General features: G+C 37.6%; 1 protein-coding gene across 1 annotated transcript in view; it reads right to left on the reverse strand.

Moving 5' to 3' along the window:
* The window catches only part of LOC137286290 (malonyl-CoA decarboxylase, mitochondrial-like), a 24,941-nt gene continuing 9,238 nt past the window's right edge, over window positions 1-15,703 (reverse strand). The window contains exons 3-10 of the mRNA XM_067818058.1: window positions 13,709-13,852; window positions 11,638-11,778; window positions 9,938-10,090; window positions 6,789-6,953; window positions 6,090-6,243; window positions 5,249-5,407; window positions 3,902-4,129; window positions 1-2,428 (exon numbers count right to left, since the gene is read on the reverse strand). Coding sequence (XP_067674159.1) covers window positions 2,211-2,428; window positions 3,902-4,129; window positions 5,249-5,407; window positions 6,090-6,243; window positions 6,789-6,953; window positions 9,938-10,090; window positions 11,638-11,778; window positions 13,709-13,852 — 1,362 coding nt within the window. The 3' untranslated portion in view covers window positions 1-2,210. The remainder of the gene's footprint in view (window positions 2,429-3,901; window positions 4,130-5,248; window positions 5,408-6,089; window positions 6,244-6,788; window positions 6,954-9,937; window positions 10,091-11,637; window positions 11,779-13,708; window positions 13,853-15,703) is intronic.

The raw sequence follows: 15,703 nt of genomic DNA on the forward strand, positions 1-15,703 counted from the left end.
TTATACTTCTCTCCTTCTTTATTGGCACTGAAAGGTCCAGCGTGTAAAGTAAAGAAATGAAGTACTTAAATGCAGAATACACTGAACAACGCAGTAGTCCCATACACATGCATGGCCTGTCGGCCTTGATATAAGCAATTATCAAGGTCAATAAAGCACTGTAATCCATTAATTTTGACAATCGTTTTGTATCTCACAGTTGGTAGTGTTTGTTTCTAGCAGTTTGTTTGAAAATGAAAATCGTATACATGTCAATTTCAAGTTATACACAAATCATCTTTCAAAAGCATTATTGTGCAAACTATCATGGCCATTAGGAATTGCAAGTAATGATGCACTCTTAAAACATTCATTGTCATCACATCAGCACTGACTGACTATCATACATCTCTTATTTTTTATTTACTTATTTATAAATCATATAAATAAAGATCTCTTTAACAGGATATACTTTACCTACTGAAAGAAAGTGACAAATTGAACTACATCAAGAAAACTCTGAATATGATAAGTTTGCAATTTCAAACTGAATGTGACCAAAACATATTTAAACAAAAATATTTAAAGGTTTGGCCAAGATTTACAATAACATTACGTCAACACCTAAAGCAGGTCATCTGTTTCACAAAAATACATGCAAGTATGATTTGTTGTCTATTTGCCTACATCTCTATTCTCCTACTTCTTCAAACAGCACTTTATGGTCTGTTGACACAGATTATGCAACTGTAAACGAGCGACACTTCTATGACCTGAAACAGCTCTTCTATTTAAATAAGAAAAAGACGTATACAGAGGTATAAAATGACTATATTTAGACATTAAAAGATATTTCATGTCTCAAAGGAAAGAAATATTAGGAAGACGATTTCCCCAGAATGACTGGGATATATACATTCAATGCACAATAGATGTACACAGAGCGTAAATTTGAAACATTTCCAATACAAGCTTATTCATAACATTTAAACAACTAACACAGATCATAAGCATTCTAAAAAAAATACTGCAAATTATGTAGATTTACAGCCTTTGCACACAGCGACCAAGCAAACATGTATCGCTTAGAAATAAAAATTTGAAAAAAAAGTTGCTTACAATTTGACATGTTAGGCATTTCTAAAAATAATCACTACTAAAAGAAAAGCTTTCATTCGCCAATGAAGAATGGAATTCATTTTGGCTATACACTTATCTTATTACGCCATTCAATATTCTTATAACAGTCAATTAAGTTCACTATAGCCCTTTTCAGAAGCTTTCATTATAAGAGTAAGGGTGCATTTTTTCTTCCCAATTCGTCAGCTTTTTTTTGTTGGGGATTGGAGACATAGGCGAATAGCGATGTAGGCAATTAAGGACGAAACCTCAAGTACAGCAACATGCAAATACATCAGAAACAGTGATGGGAAATGACTTTAAAATGATATTCTAGTATACACGGAAATAATACAAAAAATTGTGTTTTCCTACTCCAAATTCCCTTTCTCAGGCACCATGTATGTTAATCGAGTCCTCAGCGATGTTACTATGTGGTATTTAATAGATAGAGGATACCAAACCACCTTCCATGTAATACCATATTTATTAAACGAGTGGATGATTTGGTATCTAACGAGCAAAAGCGAGTTTGATACTAAATCTTTCATGAGTTTAACGTAAATGGTATTTTACGTTAGGAAGTTTAGTATTCTGTTTCTTACTTCCAACACAAATTGATAGAAACTGCAGCTACAGTGTGAGGACTACCAGTTTTCCTCATGTCAAACAAGGTCCAGTGTCACTGCGATAACGGCATCAGCATTGTGACGTCATAACTCTGCACCCTTATGACGTCATACATCTAGCAGTATGACATTTGTGTGCTGTAAAAATATTACACTGCAGTATCATCCATTATTCTCATCTGCTATGAACAAATGCTGTCTCAGATCACCATCCAAACAATTGTTAAATTCATGATAACATTTTCCTATTTTCTTGGAAATGAAGACACATCCAAGTCTCTGATGACTGACGACAATGAGATACAATCTACCCTTCTTTTCCTGGCAGTGATTAATTTCCTAACACGGTCACACGTTGATGTCACCAGTAATCTTCTGTTCTTTGATTTTATCTCAGAATCATATGAATCAGTTCCCTGGCAGAGGTCTATGTTCTCACAAGTCACATCAACGCCCTATTACACTGCCCACGAATGTGACACTTTATTCTTGCGGAGTCACTCCAGATGCTAAGTCTATTATCTGCTTCGAAGCTGCGATAGTGTGGTTGTCGAGATATTGCTGACTGTTTTCATCTGTTGTGTCAAGGAAATATCGGTAATTGACCATCATACCACATGACTGAGTGAGTCCACGCATGGAAGCATCGGCCAACCAGTTCAGTCTCCACATCACAGCACCATTCTTCAGATGAAATGTGGCTGTGGATTATAGAGAAAGGAGTTCATTAGCTTACCACCATATATACCACCATACACCACAGTAAGATGACTTTTTCTTACAAAAATCTCACAGACAAAAATTGTTACCTTAGCCAGATCAATTTCATTTCTTGTTTTACAGATTTTTGTCCTCAGAAAACCTTGAGGCAGGAGGGGAAAAATGTCTCCATGTTAACTCAGTGTCTATCAGCTAAAACTAAGTTAAGTGAGTTTAGGTTTCACACTGATTTCAAAAGTAACATTCAACATTAGGATTGTATGTTTGAGTGTGGAAATTTAATTTTTATATTTTTCTTATTCTTCAAAAAATACAACTGGTTGATTCGTTGAACAAGAAATAAACTGGTCTGGCCTAATCTGTGTTTTTGCCATGAAAATTTCATGAAACCATCAAACTTTCCATAGCTTTCGCCAATGTTCACTTAAACAGACCCATTACTGATCTGCTGCCACATACATCCCGGCCTCTGGTTCATGCAGTTCCTGCAACTGTTGAGGCAGATCACATGACTGCTGTCTTCTTTAACTGCACACATTGTGTCAGATATTTGTTATGATGTGGTATATTGCCACAATTACAGGTTTTCAAGAAACTGAAATAAATCAACCAGAGCACAACAATTGATCGTGCACCAAAGTTTTTCTAAACTATTGTAGGTCAGACTAACAAGTCTGCATGTCATAAATGCACTTAATGATTAAAATCAGATCAGAAAGATCTAAGTTCTCGCATTTAACACAAAAAGTATTGTGTACATCCAATGTCAGAACAACTTTTTACGTGACCGATCAGAGCACTGTTTACCAGATCATGGTCTTCCCTCATCATACAACCCTGATACGTTTTACAAGGGACATTCTGAACTATAGTTTATGACTTTGCACAGTCCCTCAAGATCTTTGGATATCTCTTGCTTACATGGGATAAACACTTGAAACAGACATGCCACCATACAATCTAGACCATCCTTTAGTCATTACAGGATCTACTTTGTTCAGTTTTTGACTATTTGAGGTAAGTGTCGTATCAGGAAACTGCTTTATGATGTTCAGTTCAACCTCTTGTTAGGCCTTTTCATCTGTTAGTCAAAGTTCTGACCAGAGTGAGTGAGTTTAGTTTTAAGCCACACTCAGCAATATTCCAGGTATATGGTGGTGGTCTGTAAATAATCAAGTCTGGACCAGACCGTCCAGGGATCAACACCATGAACATCGATCTACACAACTGGGATACAATGACATGTTAACCAAGTCAGCAAGCCTGACCACAACATCCTGTTAGTTGCCTTTGCTGAAGATCAATTCTAACCTGGATGTTCACGGTTCCCTAACCTGCGGTGACATACGTCTTTGTTTTGTAGAAGAAGAACCATGATCTGATATTCTGAGAATATTGTAATCGTCAAGCAACTGAATTTAGAACGTTTGAAGCAACTGAGTAAGAATTCTCACCAACTGGATTAAGTGCATATCCTCTCCTCTTTTCAACATAAAGGTACTGGGCACACAGCCTCATCAGTGGCGTCTTTACGATATCGCAAAGGTCTGGATTGTTCAGCCACTGGTGACTCTGTATAAAATGTTTAAATGTCTCCAGAGGATTTCGACTCTTCCCGTGAGGTTGTAACTGTTCCAGCTCAGAGCTTGTGAGGAGGTTATCCTCTATCACCTCTCCAATGTCTGAAATGTGACAAGAAGACAGTCATCAATACCCCTTGCAATCGTAAAACATTTGTGAAGAATATGCAAACTAGTTATGACTATGTCAAATGTATGGACTGATATATGTTAGTAACGTTGATACTGGAAATAGAGTGGCACTGTTGTAATTACGTTCTTGGATAGAGAGTAGAAAAAGTGGAAAAAGAGGATTCAAGTGGTTTCTCCGTAAAAGAGCACCGCCACCAATATCATTTTAAGTCCAACTTGTAGCCCTGCAAAAAATATTTTATTCAGATATCTAGAGCAAAACATTCTGCTCCGGAAGACAAATTTGTAAGGTCGGTCAGTCAAAAGGAGTCCATTTTAACACTGTTTTAGAAAGACATTTTGTAGTTGGATGAACAAGAATACATGACACGTTTTGCGGATGACAACTTCTTTTGATTCTTTATACATTTCAGAGCTAAATTTTGTTCCTTCATCTGTGTCATGTACTCATTTCAACCAACCCCTCCCCTCCCCAACATGCTGCGACAGGAATGCATGTCATATGTTCTCTACATTGATGATACCCGTGAGTATTGACAAAATAGTGCTGACACACCTAGAAACATTAACAAGGTGACCACAGTATCTGGAAAACAGGACAGGAAGTTAAACTCAGATACCATGACACTTGGGGCAGTAGGCCGGTCACAAGTCATATAGGTAATCTTAGTGCAATGTTACAGAATCAGAGTTAAGGTCAAGCTGAGTAAAGGTTGCTCCATGAAAGCAGCCCCTGGACAGCAGGGTCAATTAAAATATGTATCTGGATCCCAGAAACTGAATTTCCTTTGTCACACCACAAAATTTTCACAGCTGGTTGAAATTTGTGCAGAAGCAGAGAACAAGGAAACTATGACAGTAATGCGCAGAAATCTTTGACTACACTTTGTCCATACTACCATAAGTGGTTAGGTAGCCTAGTGGTTAAGGTGCTCACCTGTCACAAAGACCTGAGTTTGAATCCCTACATGGGTACAAAGTGTGAAGGACAGTTTGGGTGTGCTTTGATATCACAGGAATATTGCTAAAAGCGGCGTAAAACTCACTCACTCACTCGCTCACTCACTCTCTCCATGCTAGCAGACCTACCACTTATGTGTATAGCCTTGTTTATCTCCCCAATAAGCCAGACTCTAAAGCCCGGAATTGGAGACATACTGGAAAATTTGTTAATTTGTGGGTATTCGACCTGCAGTTCTTTCACAACTCTTTTTATCAAGTAGTTCCCGAGATCAACACTCTGGAGACCTGAAATACACAAATACAAAGTTAAGGCCAAAAGTTGAAGATTGGATTTATAGTGACGAATATCGGCTTTTGTATTGCAATTCCCTGCAGTGATGATTCTTGTGTTGAGATACAAAAGACAGTATAATGTATATTAACATAACTGGAATTTGTTACAAACATTGATTGAAAAAACCCAAACAAACATACATTAAACCTTGTGGTTCGTAATAATACTTAATAATGCTGAAAGTAGCATTGAACAGAACTTACTCATTTACTAATTCTGGTGTTGTTTTTTTTCTCTCTGGACATGAATGTATGTCTGGAGGTGTAAAACACCAAACCACTGTCAAAATCATGGTAACCAGGTTGTACTTTGTCAACATCAATATGTACTGAACAAACTGTTATTTGTTGTATTGCTATGTGCACAAAATTAAAATTAAATGCAATGGGGCGTCAGTGACACACAATGAGGCAAGACATGTAACCTGACAACACCTCGGGTGTTGTATTCTTATCCACATTGCTCATGGGCTCAGGTCGTTTCCAGTTCTGTTGGAACACTGATCATGACAAGCCAACAAAGACTCAGGCAAATCTGGCTTCAATGATCAGAAGGTCCTGGAGACACATGTGGACCAAACGTTAGCTAATCACAACACATTAGGAACCACCCAGCTTGAATGATGCTCCTAACCTTTCTGTGTGGACGTGATGGAGTAGAAGACGGCGGTGGATATTTTTGCAGGGTCCTCAACCTCATGTTCCGTTGGCGCCTCTAGGGCCTCAGGACCAGACTCCTCAGGGGTGGAACTGGTACTGCCTCGGAACCCCGGTGATTGGATGATGGACTGCAAACAAACTGGCTACTTGAAGTTAAAACGTTCTGAGATTCAGAGGTGTTCAAATCAGTTAATCTCATTCCACCATGTGCTAGGCGATATGCAGTTGTGTTTCCATTTTCACTCTGTAGTAATATGAAAAAGAAATTACATTTTCTGAATTATTAATACTCTAACTTAAGAGCATTTACAGAATACTGATATAGAGCTGAACTCCACTTCACAGATGTTCTGAAAGACATTATTACTGGGGGTACCTTCCATTACCCAATCCAAGCTTGTAAAAATTATTCCACTGGATACTCATTTCTGCTGGGTGAACAGATGCAATTTTGAAAAAAGTCTTTTTACTCATTTCCAATCTGCTTAACAAGAAAGTATATATTTTTTGTTAAATTGATTCAAGAGAAACAAAAAGTTTAATTCCACTATTCTGTACAGTGTTGCTGGATTATATAAATCATGCTTAGGTTACGAAATGTTAGGATACAAATGGATGGATAGCTTTTGTATCCATGTTCTCTGGAAACAGCTTCCTCATCAACCCTCCTCACATGTATTGATGATGAAATGTTGTCTGTCAGAGCTGTATGAAGCACCACAACAGGTTCCCTGGGCATGCTGTTGTGGGTGAAGACGTAGCACCGTCGGTACGGTCCAACTCGCCGCTTGACATCTGTCCAGCTCCTTACAGGGTGGACTGCTTCGTAGTCTGTTATCTGTGGGTTGAAACATCAGAACTGATAATATAAGGATGATAATGATGATGATGATGATGATGGTGGTGGTAATGGTGATGACATCAACAACAATGATTGTGACAGCAGCAATATTGATACTGTTAAGTCACAGACCTATCCTCTTTGATTTTTAAGGCTTTTGTTATCAATTAATGGGGCAAGTATCAGCAGCGTAAATTCGGTGCTTTGCCTTATCTTGCAAAGTCCTACATAAAAGTGTCGAAGGTGTGATACCAGTTTTTCTTTAGGAAATAATTCAAACTTACAAGATATATCATGTAATGTAAACAATTCCAAACAGGAACAAACAACTCATCTAGTCAAATGTTTTACAAACATTTTGTTATTAATTTGTTTAGATGACGATGCATTTTCACAAGGCTTATTGAAAATTTAAATATTGTTTGCTTATGGTTGGGCCTATGCATTGGAACAGAGATTGAATATTCTAATGACAGAAGCTAATATGATTGGGAGGCTCCCTCTAATGAATGTGATGAAAAATATCAATAACTGTATTTTTGAGACAAAGTTTTAATATATGCTTCATTATCAACATTTCCATCACATCTGCTGAGTTCATATCTGCCATGTTGGTGGTCAAGTGGATGTAGTGCGGCAGTGTTGTATACATGCCCAGTGCAAGCGGGTCATAAAATCAGACAAATTTTAATCCAAGTTGATTTTGTCTAATTTTACTGACTATCCAATAAAATTCAAGTATTTCATGTGGTTATGGTAAACATATGTGTACAACATCTTGATTATTTTCTAGAGTAAAGTTATATGTGATTGTTTTTCTTGCCTGCTATTCATTCAACATAAGAAACTACACATGTAGAGTCACACACCTCAGTTTTCTACGTTTTCTTCATTTGTTGTTTGATGGCCAACTGACAATGGCCTGATAATATTTCAGCCAGGACCATACAATCCATGATTAATGCTAATCAAATATCTGAACATCAGAATATTGTGCAAGAATTCTTTCAAGTCACAGGGTCTGAACCATCCTGGACAGCAAACAGATAGTCTTCTGAACAGGTCACTCCATATTGTAGTGGTTAGAGGACCTGCTAGAAAGCCAAGGGTCGCAGGTTCGATCCCGACCTTAATATAGGGTATTTGTTGGTCCCTGCCTGGCATTCAGCATTAAAGGGTCGAACAAGGACTGGTCGGCTCGGAGTCAGTATAATGTGTCTGAGTGGGGCATTATGCTGTGTAATGGTAAGTCAGTGAGCTAGCCTTATAAATCTCACTCAAGTCCTGGCTAGTACAAGCAGCCACACATATCTACATCGTCACATGAGCAAAACGTTCTCTAGTCAAAGCCCATTTCACGCCACTGCTTTAAACAAGGGAGGTAATTCATTTTCAATCACTTGTTATCTCCCTTCAATCAGAGCAGAACAATGCTTTGATGTGTAGTGAGCAACAGATTGTGCAAGATCAAAATTGAAATTATTCTGAACTAAATAATATCTACTAGCAGGTGAATATGTGGAAAATTAATCAGCTAGCTCCATAGCTTGAACTCTGAATAATAGCATATTATTTAACCCATGTCAGCTTCTCATGTTCACATAGTGTGATCACTAAAATCACAATTTGTCATTAAATGACACCTGTTACAATCATCATTTCTCACAAGAAGTCAAATATTTGTTACATCTGGTGTCTCACTTTATCATTAATTAAACTATCTTTTTTATCAAATTTCATATAATCAGCAGTAGTAAAAATCTCTCAACATATGACGTTTTTCATACCTGCACAACAAAATATATAGAGAAAAAATCAGAGTGATAAATTTCCAGTAACTGTTTTCTCCCAAGGTATGTCTCCTGTTTGAAGTATGTTATATGGATAAATACATCATATTATGCAAACATTTACAAATAATATGCTCAACCAATTGAGCTGAACAAAACTTGACATAATACAGTGTATGAAATAAAGCCCATCGGACTGACCAAGACAGTTTAGATTTCTGATTGATGGTTTAAACCTACAGCTCTCCAGCTTGATAGTTTGGCAAAAAATGTACATGTTTCTTTCATCTGAATAAATTCAACTTATCTTCAGGCCCCCCTAAGTAACTGAAGGAATTACAGCAAAGGAATTGAATCTCAAATGTAAACAAACGCAGCCCGCTCGCGAAACAATTGCAGCGATATTGGTAGTTTAGAGGTAATAACAGAAACACATCGGCCCTATCGGAAGTAATATCGGTAATACTGGAAACACACTCGCTCATCTTCAGAGATTCTTCGGTCGCGAGCGGAAACTCATGCAGCAAAACATGGCGTCGTTGGAAGAAGCACCCGTCTAGGTGAGTTTTGTTTTTAGTTCCTACTATTACATTTTTATACTTATCCATCTTTGACCACCCGTGTTGAATGCGTTTAGGTATGGGGTGTTGCCGGGGCAATAGCTTATGTTTTTGGGAAAGATTGTCACTGCAGAAGAGTGTCACAAGCCATGCCCCTGGAGGTTGTGTACATCTGAACATCAAAGTCGTGCCCATGTTTACGAACATCATAAATAAATGTTTACTAAATGAAATGACTTGGTTAGCTACACTCCACAGTTGGTCCATTGACCAGCTGTCAAGTAATTGATGATCCAATTAGTATGCTTTGATTGACAACACATGAACATATATTCATTATGTTAATTTAATCAGCATTTCTTCACTTTATTAACTTTTTCTTCAAGCTTGCAAATTCACGCTTGGATGATGCCAAACATATTTCTCCAACCCTAAGCATAACATCTATGTCATTGAAAATTTGATCTAATAAATAATTATAAATATTGGGTAAAACAAACAATTTATGCCTAATCTGAAATCGGTACACCTGATAAACCAGTCCACTGCTACTAGGCACATTAGACTGTTTTCTAATATTGAGTCCTATCATATTCTCAGAAATGCTACATTCATTGACATGTGTACTGACCTTCTGGACCATGTCACAAGGTGACTCCCACGTGACCCGCTGGAGGTTGAGGAGGCCCACAGAGAACCATAGTACCAGCAACTCCTTGAGGGACAGGTTCAGAGCCTGATAGTATGCCATGTCTACTTCATTGGTGCAGGTCGACATGGAGTTCTGGGAAGCATGATGGAAAATCTTTAACAGACTGTTAAAGCTTTTCATGGACTTACAGGATGCAAATTCCTGCATCCTATACACATAAAAATTGACTGTGGATGCAACCAAATATATAAGCAAGTTCACTGGAATAAAGAAAAAATCCAAATATTTCTTTTTAAATGATGATTAAGTAACAATAACTGATAACAGTAACAGTTTAATTACTGTGATGATCATGATATATAATACCAGTAACTGAATGCAACAATATTACAACATTGTATTATTGATCATATTTAAGTGTCTGGGGTCCTCATTCTGTGGTTCAGGACCCCTGAAAATTAAGAGTAAGAGCCCAAGGGACCCCCAAATACATTAATTAAGGTAAATCCCTGGTTTTTGTTTTGTTTTGCCATATGGCGTCATGTCGAAGACCTGGGCCCGATTCCTCACGACTACAATGTGTGAAGCCCATTTCTGGTGTCCCCAACCTTCATCCTGCCGGAATATTGCCAAAAGCTCAAAAAGCAATACTCCCCTACTCGAGCTACATGACATTGGTCTGTTAACAATCATGTTGGGACCAGAAAATCAACTGATCAACAGCATAAGCACTGATCTACCCATTTGGAATATGATGATGTGTATCAAGTCAGCGAGCCTGACCACCTCTTACGACAAGCAAGGAGTGCTGATGACCGATTCTAACCCAGATCTCCATGGGTTTAAGCTGTTAGATGTCTGAACTATCTATCCTTTCACACTCATATCTTTTACTTTGTTACGATACCTCTCAAGGTACCATCCAAGGTTCTCATCACGGTCAGGGCTTCCAAATTTGTGGTATGAGTGACCCTTGGATTCACTGATTCAGCATTTTCTGATTTCTGTAACCATCCTTAATTGTGCTGCATATATCATCGGAAGAAGCACCAAGATAGCTGGCTTACTGGACTTTGTCAAATCAGCAATAATAACGGTTTATCAATCAAACAGATGTCACAGATCTTTCTTAAATTTTCAAGACTTTTGTCAGGAGTCAGAAATTGTAGTTAGAGGTTAGTGTCAGTATCAGATAAAATAAATGGAGATCATGATATTCTTAATGGTATTTTAGTTATAAAATCACTTGTTAGTTTAGAGCAGGATGAAAGTAAAGTGTGAAACATTTAAAAAAAAACAGTTGGTGAATGAGGTTTAGTTTCAAACCACTGATAGCAATATTCCAGCTGAGGACATACATGGGTTTCACACATTGTGCCCATGTGAGGAATCGAACTCTGGTCTTTGACATGACAAGCCAATGCTTTAACCTCTATGCCACCCCTACGCCCCCAAAATAAACAGAATGAATCTCTTACATGTACGATGCCATGTTTTGGCCATCTAAAATGGAAATATTTCCATTTCTGTTAGAAACACATACATCTATGTAGATATGAAGATATGTATATGATAACAAAGAAGTTATTGTATGCTGTGTCAGAACAATGTCTCCTTATAAAAATGGCAACCATTTACAAGTCTTGAAAGTGGGACAGCAAAAAAGTCCGGCAACTGACCAGCACATCCACTCTCATGTCCACCAGAAATTTGACCCCTCCATCCACCTTGCCAATCTGGCCAAACAACTGTTGATACCGTGGCATCAGAGCACTTCTTAACCTCTCCTCCGTCTTCAGCAACATGGCTTCACTCCGGTCCTGGTTCAGGATTTCAAATCGGGTCAAAAATCATAAAACACATTGAAATCGGACAGAAGAATCTTTAGTTGCCATGTGATAAGCATTTAATACAAATATCAGTAAAAAAAAACTAGTTTGAAGGCTTTTAATTTCCATGAAACTGAAAAGGCACAATGAAAAGCAATTTTGACAACAGCTTGTGTCTTACATAAAGCCATTAGGTGTTGTCATCCTCCACAAATATACATGACAAAGATAACTATATAACAGAATCCCACAGAACAATTCACAAAATTAATTTGGGAATTCAGAAGATGTAACGAAATGAGGAGTTATCAATCTCCATGAAAACGAAGGGAGAATACATTCCATGTTCCACAGTTCATCTTAAGTCATGCAAAACAACTTTCATCAAGTTGGTTCAAATGTCTGTTAATTCCAAGCATAATTAAATTACAACAGGTACAAATGAACATTGGTGTCTTGTCAAAATTCTATTGTCTTTTCTACTTTTCCCCCTGTTTTTACTGATTTAAAATGGTTGTGAACCAGATAACAACCAAACCAGGCAACTAATGGGGAAGCAAGTAGTTATGTCCTACATCCTCACCAATATCATCCAAGTTGTGGTGCAAGCTTTGATTTTGAAAATCTCTGGCAGAAATACTGAAATTTAGAGTTAGAGGAACCTTTGAAATGATTGCATTAAGACTGCCTTCAACTTTTGCATACTGGTGTATTTGTCCAGGTGCAAAGTATAAAATGGCATTGTTTTCCCAAGTTGTACGTATCACATGGTACAGTCTTCACAGATGTCGGCATCAAATGGTACTGTCTTCACAAGTTGCAGGTATTAGATAGTACCATCTTCCCAAGTGTTAGGTATCAAATGGTATTGTCTGCTCAAGTGATAGGCATCACGTGGGACTGTTCAATCAAGATTTAGGTATCAAAGTGGACTGCTCAATCAAGATTTAGGTATCAAGTGGGAATGTTCAAGCAAGATTTAGGTATCAAATGGGACTGCTCAATCAAGATTTAGGTATCAAATGGGACTGCTCAATCAAGATTTAGGTATCAAATGGGACTGCTCAATCAAGATTTAGGTATCAAGCGGGAACGTTCAAGCAAGATTTAGGTATCAAATGGGACTGCTCAATCAAGATTTAGGTATCAAGCGGGACTGCTCAAACAATATTTAGGTATCAAATGGGACTGCTCAATCAAGATTTAGGTATCAAACGGGACTGCTCAATAAGATTTAGGTATCAAGCGGGACTGCTAAAACAATATTTAGGTATCAAATGGTATTGTCTGCTCAAGTGATAGGCATCACGTGGGACTGTTCAATCAAGATTTAGGTATCAAAGTGGACTGCTCAATCAAGATTTAGGTATCAAGCGGGAATGTTCAAGCAAGATTTAGGTATCAAATAGGACTGCTCAATCAAGATTTAGGTATCAAGCGGGACTGCTCAAAACAATATTTAGGTATCAAATGGGACTGCTCAATCAAGATTTAGGTATCAAATGGGACTGTTCAATCAAGATTTAGGTATCAAATGGGACTGTTCAATCAAGACTTAGGTATCAAATGGGACCGCTCAATCAAGATTTAAGTATCAAATGGCACTGCTCAATCAAGATTTAAGTATCAAATGGGACCGCTCAATCAAGATTTAGGTATCAAGCGGGACTGCTCAGTCAAGATTTAAGTATCAAATGGGACTGCTCAATCAAGATTTAGGTATCAAATGGGACTGTTCAATCAAGATTTAGGTATCAAATGGGACTGTTCAATCAAGATTTGAGTATCAAATGGGACTGTTCAATCAAGATTTAGGTATCAAGTGGGACTATTCAAGCAAGTGACAGGTATCAAGCGGGACTGTTCAACGAAGTGACAGGTGTCAAATGGAAGACTAATCAACCAATCAAGCCTCTATTACCTGAGCTGCAGGGAGGTTCCTTGACAGCTGCATTACGTAGTCGTGGTTTATTCCATATCGTTCAGCCATCAGTCTCAAAAACATGCTTCTGTCTCCTTGAGCATTTAGATTCCTGTAGAAACTGATGAAAGACTTACACTTGGCCTGAAAACAAATTACATTCCTATTTATATACATGGTGGTAGTAGTAGTAGTTTTACGCCGCACTCAGCAATATTCCAGCTAAATGGCAACTGTCTGTAAATAATCAAGCCTGGACCTGACAATCCAGTGATCAACAGCATGGAAATCGATCTGTCAAGCAATTCTGCAGACCTGACTACCCCATCCCATTTGTCGCCTTTAACAACAAACATGGGTTGCTAAAGATCAATTCTTCTCTGCATCTTCATGAGTAGTAGTAGTAGCAGCAGCAGCAGCAGTAACAGTAGTAGTAGTCCCATAAACACTCAAACAATTCTTAATAACCTAAGTATGAACTTACATATAAAAGCACAAAGATAAAGTATATCTGACAGCCCAAGGGTAAGTGAGCGAGTGAGCACTTTTGCAATATTCCAGCAACATCACAGAAGGGAGAACACCAGAAATGGGCTTCACACATTGTATCCATGTGGGATATTGAATCTAGACAAACAAAACAAAACTCTAATTTTAACAAGTCTACCTTGCTGCCTCTAGAACAAAGGAGACAACTGTAACATTGAGTTCTGTCAAAAAACCAAATTGGTGCAAACACTGCTATAACATTGTGTGGCATATACTTTGAGCAAACACAGTAATTACAGAAAATACATGTACACATTTATACTTCATAATGGAAAATACACAACTAGAAGTAAGTACAAATTCAACATGAAGTATCTAATATAATTCATAATGTCTGAATCAAAGATATTTGTATATAATTCTGTTAGTTCTTTAAAACTTTCTGCACTATAATGAGATCACAATGATTTATTGGCCAACTTTCAATAAATGTTTGTCATAGCATAAGGCAACAGCTGGCATGGTTTATTGGCAATATAGACTACATCAGATCCTAACGTCTCATACGATCTCACTTTTCAATAATTGATAATGAGAACATGTGGGCAACATGCAGTGAATAACACACTACCATTTTCTTGGTTATCCATTATCATAAAGTGAGTGAGTTAGTTTTAAACTGCTTTTAGCAATATTCCAGCAATATCACTGAGGGTTACACCGTGATGGACATCACACATGATGGGAATCTATGGGTCTTTGGCGTGGTGGGTTGACCGTTTTAATCACTATGCTACCTCACTGCCCCACGAAACACATACACCTCTGACTTGAAGATATACCAACAATGCTTGAAATGTTCATAACCCTCTTAACTTCTTAAGTCTATGCTTAACACACTGGTTACTATCAAAGTAAAGAATTCGTTGGCTATAAACGTTTTGAGAATAGAGGCCAAGGATTGTGAAAATATTATCAAATTCAAGTTTGTCTGAGAATAAAACAGGCATCAAAAATTTTCCAGAATAGGTGAATTGAAGCTTGTGCCCATCGGCACAAAGCAATCTTAGTGCTAAGATTGCATTAAGTCTTTGTTTGAGTATGGGAGTTATCGTCATCATACTGCTAAAATCACTTTGTGCAAGTGGGCCCTGGTCACTGAAAGGGATTTACTAGGATAGAGAAACTTCTAGTGTAGGTTTGGAGACAACTGATAAACATTGTAATAATTGGAAAATCTACAAATATGAATCCAATTGTTTGATCTTGACGCCAATTATCCATGCAAGGAGTGAATTAATGTTTTACATGTCAGAAAAAAAACATTATGAATTCAGTAACATTATGCAGTCTAAAAAATATTTAAATCTTGGTCTAAAAGCCAGTGATTAACAATTATTAATATTATACAGTAATATTAAAGCAGGACAAGGGAGCCTTCCCAAAGATGACACTTGCAGTGTTAACTTGAGGGTAACCTCTTTGCTTTATGAGACATTTGAAGAT

This window comes from Haliotis asinina, chromosome 6 (assembly GCF_037392515.1).
Source record: "Haliotis asinina isolate JCU_RB_2024 chromosome 6, JCU_Hal_asi_v2, whole genome shotgun sequence".
NCBI classification, from domain to species: Eukaryota; Metazoa; Mollusca; class Gastropoda; order Lepetellida; family Haliotidae; genus Haliotis; species Haliotis asinina.